Source organism: Haemaphysalis longicornis, unplaced genomic scaffold, assembly GCF_048455015.1.
Source record: "Haemaphysalis longicornis isolate Haplotype H1 unplaced genomic scaffold, Haemaphysalis longicornis Haplotype H1 scaffold_8, whole genome shotgun sequence".
Classification (NCBI taxonomy): domain Eukaryota; kingdom Metazoa; phylum Arthropoda; class Arachnida; order Ixodida; family Ixodidae; genus Haemaphysalis; species Haemaphysalis longicornis.
The window spans coordinates 118,803,605-118,811,571 of NW_027526445.1; the positions used below are offsets into that span (position 1 = coordinate 118,803,605).

The 7,967-nt window shown below is 45.5% G+C and overlaps 1 protein-coding gene across 3 annotated transcripts in view; it reads left to right on the top strand.

The window, feature by feature from the left end:
- Positions 1-7,629, top strand: part of LOC144149119 (alpha-1,6-mannosyl-glycoprotein 2-beta-N-acetylglucosaminyltransferase-like) — a 41,941-nt gene extending 34,312 nt beyond the window's left edge. For all 3 annotated transcript variants that reach the window (XM_077680657.1, XM_077680658.1, XM_077680659.1), the window contains exon 11: positions 1,810-7,629. In XM_077680657.1, the coding sequence (XP_077536783.1) occupies positions 1,810-1,926 (117 nt within the window). In that variant the 3' untranslated portion in view covers positions 1,927-7,629. The remainder of the gene's footprint in view (positions 1-1,809) is intronic.
- The last annotated feature ends 338 nt before the right edge of the window (positions 7,630-7,967 follow it).

Genomic DNA, 7,967 nt, shown 5'->3' on the forward strand with positions numbered 1-7,967 from the left:
TTGCTAAAAAAAAAAAAAAAGATAAGTTGTTTTGAGGAGTACGTCTCTTTGACCCGAAGCCACTCGCTATGGGGCACTTAAAAGCAATGTGGTTGATTCCTCTTTCACAGGAGTCGGTAAAACGCTAAAGTGAACCGTGCCTTCTCAGGAGAAGTTGAATGTTTATTCTGCATCGATATGAACTTGCACATAACTATATATACTTTGTCGGTGTGGCACCGTCAGATGCATCAACATTAGGCACTGGATTGCACGCACCGGAGCACTGCGGAAACCCAAATGAAACACGCGTGCTCGCAAACCATGCGAATGAAACCGAATGGGTTGCCAGTGAACCGTTTGGTGAACTCGCAGTCTGCTGCGGCGAAAGAGCATGATTTGCGGGGCTGTCTTGTGGGTGTGCTTGGCGAGCGATGACCTGGTGGCGCATCGCCTTGGCAAATGTGCGACCACTGCGTCCCTGCTCCTTGGAGGGTACGGCAGACCGGTTGCGTTGTGATGAGCTCAGCTGGCACCAACTGTTGGCGCTCATTAGCATCGTGATGCACTACTTCACTTCATCTCTCTTGGATGGCAGCACCATCTAAATGGAGGATGTTATTGGCAGCCGTCTGTGCTTCAGCTCATTCACAGCGCTTTTGGTGAAGCACATGGCACCTGCTGTTGTGGCGACGGAGTTCCCGGCTCAAATCCTGGCACCGCCGTGTCAATGGAACTTTTTCTGGCGATGTCATTTTCGTGACGGATATGACGTCAGTCAGATGTTGGTGGATCCCAACATAAAACACTTTTGTGTTAAAATACCGTAAAAACCCGCGTATAGTACGAGGTTTTTTTTCCAAATTTTACTATGTAAAATTTGTGCCTCGTATTATATGTGGATCCCAAAGTTTTCGGCGGATTTATGAAAACCGCCGAAAACTTTGGGATGCACATATAATACGAGACACAAATTTTACATAGTAAAATTTGGAAAAAAAACCTTGTACTATACGCGGGTTTTTACGGTACATCTTGGTTTAATTTGAAAGAACTAGCCTTTGGTATCTCACTGAGCCCCACATTCCAGCCACGAAAGAAGTTTTTACACCGAAAAAAAAAATGCAAAAATTATTGCAAAACGTTTCAAATTTCATGCTACAGTCGCATGACATGGGCAGGAGTGATGTCATATGGGCCAGCACTAAGAACACTGTTTTGAGTTTAACTCCATGTTAGCATTCAAGCTATACGATAAAACGAAACTAGAGGCCCCACTACAATGGAGAAGCTTTTTTTTCTGAAATGAGTCGAATCCACCCGAACAGAAATTCAGAAACAAGTGAAAATTGCATTAACGGGCCTAAATGCAACGCTGTCAAAGCTAACTTCCCCTAGCTAACATGCTGAACATGTTGTATAATAGCTTTGATAGCGTTGCATTCAGGTTCGGTCACAAATTTTTGCTTGTTTCTCGGCTGGATTTGACTCGTTTCGAAAAAAAGCTCCTCAATCGTCCAGTCATGTGTCTTAGCGATGGTTTCGGCCGCCAATCGCACTGACAAGATTCTGCGATGCCACAGAGGAATCCCCGAAAGGTGGCTCGGAAGTTGCCACTGCTTCACACGTTTTCCTTAATATCTCCGTCATTTGTTAGAAGTTTTCGATGGAATTGGTGTTGTTGCAATCAGGACAAAGCAGCCTTTCTAATGAAGCAAACTTGTATTTTGTGTTCACGGCCCCTTTAACGACGTACATCTAGCTTCAGCACTTCCCAGTCCCTTCCCCCGTTCTGGGAGAAACCTGCCCTTCTTTTGTGGGCCGATGCAGGTCAAGCGCGGTGTGCAGCGCAACCTGAAGCCGCCCAAGGGAAACGGGGGCTGGGGCGACGTCCGGGACCACCATCTCTGCCTCAAGAGCGGCTCTGTCTCCACGGTGCACAGGTAGCACCACGCCACTGCGGGGGCTGCTGCGACGCCTCCCTCCCCTCAGTCGTCGTCGACCCTTTCTTCCCTCTTCGTTCTCCCTTCCCCACGCTTTCGTCCTCCGTGGGGGAGCTGTCTGGTCGGCCGCCGTCGTCTCATCGGAGCCTTCAGCAGCGCCATGGCAGTCTGTTGTTGCAAACGTGCGTCGTGCTCAGTACCTGCTCGGACAGGCCTTTTCGATTTGGCGTGGCTGCGCTTATCCAGAGCAGCTGGCAATCGGAAGCACCCGAGATTGGTAGGAATTTAAAACTGAGATGGGCCATCTTCCGAGGAAACACTCAGTCCGTGTCCAGGCAAAAAACACAACACCACCCCCTGGGTTGGGACGATTTGGCTGCCACATTTCACGTAGTCTCTACGAGGAAGGAGATGTTGACCTGTCAAGGGTTGGTCAGATTGGTGGCAGGTGCAAGCTTCTGTTTGTAGTTGAATCTCGACTGTTTCTTTTTTTTTGTCCCAGAACAGATGAGTGCTCTTTATGAAAGTTTGATCGAAAGTGCCCACTGTTCCGCGAGGAAAGTCTGTTCGGCGCTTGTGCGCCACATCTGCTGCTAAAGCAGGGAGCAGTGTGGGAACTTCGTTAGACCGCGAAATTAGAACAGGCTTGTAAGAGTGGCTGCTTGCTTGGACGAGTTGGTATGACTTCATGTTTGTGGGAAAAAAAGCACGAAAGAAGAAACAAGCCCACACCAAAGCGGCGGATTGTCAAATTTAAAGGCTCGCCCTGCAGACTGGCGCAGTCTATCGGCAAAGCCAAATCAAAGACCTGGGAAATGCGAGACGAGTGTTTATCGGTCGACCCGCCCACCAGTCTGCCCACCAATGTTATTTGTCATGGCTTCTCCATGCAAAACTCGGCCACAGCAGTGGTTTGTGCTGGAGCTTGCATTCCCCCACAATTGACCCACGACGGTTGTGAGATATGGGGCTCGGTAAACTGGGTGAAATTGGGAGATTCAGTACAAGGCATTCTCCTCTGTATTGTCCTCCTGCCAAGTTCTAGTTGCTGTCGAAAACTTCGCTAGTCATGGCAGGCTCTTGTAAAATAAAGTTTGAAGTGGCAGGGCTTAAATGACTGCCAGGTAATGCCGATTTACCCTGAGATGAGAAACGACCTGCACTTCCATAACACAAGAGGTCAGCTTGTCGTCGTGTGGGCTTGACGTCTGCGTGCATTCTGTCGGGTGTGTCCTCGTGACCCAAACAGGCTAGCCATAGAGAGGCGCGGCTATTACTTCTGCCAAAGAAAGCACCCAGTTTTAGCGTTGTCGAATCTACTTCAAAGAACTGTTGGGCAATGCACCACCACCTTTGGATTGCAACCCCGCTCACGGATCTGTATTTCTTTTGTTTTTTGGCAGCTGTCATGTATTTTGAACTGGGCGACGTCTGTGGTCGCCCATTGTGTATACTGTAAATAAGCTAGTCGTTTTGTAAGACATTCTGGAAGGAGGTTCTTTTTTTTTTTGCCAAACTGTTCCTTGGCCACCTGAATGTTTGTGCGACCTTTTTTTCGTACCAGCAAAATTGGAGAGTGTGGGACACAAGGCGTTTGTAAGAGCTGCCACCTTTCATGTTGCAAGTCAGACAAGGTGACCACTTTGACGCGTGAAGAGGTATTTTTTCAGCCCGTGGTACGACACTACGACACCTGTTCATTAGTGATGTCAAAGTTCGGTGTGAGGTGACCGAAATTCTTTTTTATTTGTTTCCTGCCGAACTGTCAGCTTTGTCAACTTTTTTCCCTCCTTGAAAAAGCTCCAAAGAGACTTCTAGCAGCTGGTGAATCAGCTTTGCTTTTATGCATTATGCAGCCCAATATGTTTAAAGTATTATTTAGTTCTGTTAGCCAAAGACAAAAAAAAAAAAGCTAGTAAGGCACATGTGTGCCTTTTGTTCAGTTGATTGATACCTTTCGCATCCTTTTAAGGCCCAACACGCGTGTTGCGGTGCTTAGTGGAAGTTCGTAATCCTGTTCCTGTTTTTGAAGTCGTGTCGTGGCTTGTTTACATCGTGTTTTTAGTCTCTGGGGTTGAGTCCCATCAACAGCTTCGTGGCATTGTACGTAGACAAAGGTGAATTTGACATTCTGTGTTTGGAATTTCGTTTACTTCTGTGTTGGAGACTTCTTTCTTCGTTTCTGCTTTCGTTAGCTCAGAATGCGCCATTATATCCCCCCTGGGTGACCTTGCCTTAATAACCTAGTCTATATGCCATTGCAACCATCCAAAGAATATCTATTTTCCCCTCGGTGCCGCCATACGTGGAAAACGTTGTTGCATTTTACAATCATATTTAATTGTCCTTGCATCTACTTGGTGTCAGACGTCTTTCGTTGTCTTGTTACCGTGTTTTTGCACTTGTTGTCTTTTTGGCACCGTTTTGCCAGTGAAAATTGGATGACACCATTTGTTGGGCAGGCTGCACTGTGTTTTATGCCAAAGTGCTTGTAGCGTTTTTTTTTTCTTTTATCAGCGTGTTGAAGCGATTCTTGTCAGCCAACAGCTTATCTCGTGCCATTTTTCCCCAGTTCTGTGCAACAACGTCAATCCCTTATCTACAGGTCTGTACACTATCTTTACAAGAAGACCCACAGTTCAGTTTTTGGTTTTTTGCATCGCTCTGAGGAGAAACAAATCTAGTCTTAAAAATCGTTCAGTTGTGCGCGACACATTTTTGGCACTCCAGGGGAGTTTCCACATTTTTCCAGACAGGTTCATGCCAGAGTTACTCAATATAGACAGTTGCGAAACTCCGCTTCAGAATCCGGGCGGCGCTAGCCCCCCCACTCCGTGGAAGCCGAGGGGCAAGTCGACGCGCGCGGCACCTAGGAGATGAAAACGGAACTTCGCTAAACTATTATTATTCAAAATTCTTCTGTAAAATAAAGATTGCTTTTTAAATTAAAACACAATAATTACGTAAAATTTACTTGTGTTTTTGCGGCTTTTCTTTTTATGACTTACGGCAGCAGCCGCAAGCACTTGAGTACTGCTTCAACGTCCTGCCGACAGACGACAGGCTAGTCAACTTGCCCCGTGCTTGCCCCGGCGCAGGGGGGCAACCGAAGACCGGCTTTCGATACATGGGGCCTATGGGGAGTTTCGCAACTGTCTATATCCAGTAACTCTGGTTCATGCTGTTCATTGTTTCGCATTCTGGCAACGTGTACACTGTGAGAGTCGTTGCAACCCAACTACTCTGGGCTGATTCTTTTAGTTTTTGTGTCGGGGTTTTATTCTTTTATAAAACCGCACTTCCAACCTTAAATCTGCGCGCGAATCAAGCCTCTCAAAAAATGGTAAATTTTTATTCGTTTTCTCGCCTCTAAGCTTTGATCTCGGCAAAGCTAACTTGTTTGTTTCCACACAGCTTGAGCTTTTTGATACAACTGACGGCGAGGCATTTGATTTGTCTGGGTTTAGGTGGCCAGATTTTTGTAGTCATTTCAAGTAGCACAGCATGTGCGTTTTGTATGTTTTCTGCCTTTTTAGCCAGGTATCGCACCACGACCATGCATAGCCACTGACCGTCACTGTAGCTTTTCTTGAAAACAAAAAACATTTCATTTTCGAAGGCATGGAAGGTAACCGGTAAACGCAAAGTGCAAAATACCAAAGAGCCAGTTTGGCATAGTCGCCCGCCATTGGACTTTTAGTTGATGTGCTTTCGAAGGCCATCGTGCACCACAGTCAGACTAATTTAGTTACTGTTCAAACATTCAGTGATGTACTGAGCCCATTTTACACTGTGCAATTCATGTTACTTTGCAGGAAAGATCCTTTCATGCTGCCACTATGGTTACATTTTATCGTACGCAGTGTGTTTGGCTTAAACAATTGCCGTGCTTGTCATGTTTGGTTTTTTAGAATGGCTCAAGTTATTGTATTCGCGCTATGCACAGGAAAGTAGTCGATGCCTTTTCTGCAACAGATATTGCAGTATATGCCCTGTGTTGACTGTCCTGGATTTTTTTCATTTTCACGTGAAGTCAAGTACGGTAGACGAGTACGGTAGAAATATTTTTGCGTATTAAGTCTATCGACTGGCAGTCTTGTATGCTGAGGGCTACCTTTTCAACGTCAGATTGAAAATGCAAATTGCGCTATAAAGGCTAGCTTTTTCTGGTAGCCTGCCTTGATTTTTCTTTTGTAATCCATTTTTTCGAACTATGCCATTAATGCCATATTCGGGTGTGGTTACTTCCCCTGAGGTGTCAGAATTACAGCTGAGAAGGTTTTTCCATTTTTTAAACTTTCGAAACAAGTTCATCTAAACGTAGGAAAAGAACTCTAGTATTTTCAGACCGTTTGGTTTGCATTACAGGTTGACGATGCAAACGTAAGCCCAACCGCATATTCCTGGCGCCGCGGCCCAATCTCGCCTTGTTTCAGCTTCCAAATTCAGTACACGTTGTGAGGTCCAAAAAAAGGGCCCTGTACCCGTAGCATGGCGGCAGTTGGTGATGTCTATTAGTCATGTTGTAGGTCTGCGCGGCCTTCCCCCACTGAAGGGTTTCCACCCGGGCATTGCGTTTTGTGGGCGTTGCCCATAAAGACTGCATAGAAGGATCGTCGTCCTTGTTGTACATAACGTATTTGTGCAATCCTTTTTGTACACACGCTCATGTCCCAGCAATCGCAGCTTGTGTGTAATGTGTAGTGCCATACGTTTTGATGTGTACCTGTATTCTTCCCCTTACCCCATTTGGCAAGTGGACCCCTTGCCGAGTGCCGAACTTTGTGCTCCAACGCTGAACTCCGCTGTGCCTTGTCGGGTGAGAGTGATTGAGTGTGAGCGCTTACAACGTGATGTGAAAGAGTGAACTTTGTTTGCAACTTGTTGTTCAACACTTGCCGCTTCTGGAGTTCACAAAGCACTGTGACAATGCCACTTTTAAGTGAATTTGAAGTGCAACGTCAAGCACTGTTATCCCTTTGTTTTCCACCAAACAGTCAGAGTGTTTTTAAAAACATTTCCTTTCTTATCGAGAGAGAATACGCGCGAATTGGACCACTATCTGTGTCCTATGTTTGGTCCGGAAATGCTGGCGTTGTCTGCGTTTATTGCTCATGTGCGAGAAGTATTTATTGATTTGTTGCCATTTACTACTTTTAAGCAGTGAAACGTGTCGATCTTTCTGTGGGCCACCGTTTTGCGCTGGGACTGACCGGCAAAAGAGGAAAAAAATGCTTGTGGGCAGCAGGGAATCCGTATTCCGACTTAATGGCGGCCTCTCGAGCTTTTTGTAGGTGAAAGGACTGCAAAACGTTTTGTAACCAGTTTGCTTGCCGTTCGTTTTAATGTTTAGTGTCGTGCAGTTCTGTTTCCTTTCTCGGAGTGCTGCTGTTTTATTAGCTTCCGCCGAGCCTAATTGTGCAATTTTTAACTTCTTTTACGTTACTGCTGTTTACTGTTTTGTTGCGAGTTGATACGTATCAGGGCATTTGCTCAAACCAAAGTTTTCTCCGAAGAGCTGATTTTGTTGGTTGGTTGGTATACTGGATGTTTTACGTTTTTTACTTCACGTGGCATCCCCTGTACAGGGTACTTTTAGCGTTTCTGCTGTATGAACGGCGAGAATCACCAAAGAAGCTGTTTTTTCCCAAAGCGCAGTGAAACGCGTCTGGCCAGTACACTAAATAAACGATTTTCCTAAGCTGAACTGTTGTCTGCGCATTGCTTTTATCTGTTAAGGTTAGTTAAGGGGGATTTGGCGCGAGAAAGTATTTTTGTTATGGATGAAATTAAATCAGATTAGAAGAATTTATGTAGTTAACCATTCTGATAGCAACACTGAAACCGGTGTAACAATATCGCTTATACTTGTTGAGTTGCGAAGCTATCAGAAAGTTGCCCCAAAATTAATTAGGCAAAAATAAGATTTCCATGTCTATATGATTTGGAAGGTCTACAGTATTCTGTGCAAGGAAGCTGTTAGATTGTTTTGTCCCCCTTTGGTATAAAAAAAGAACAAAAAGGTTCTCCACAGTTTTAGTTCTG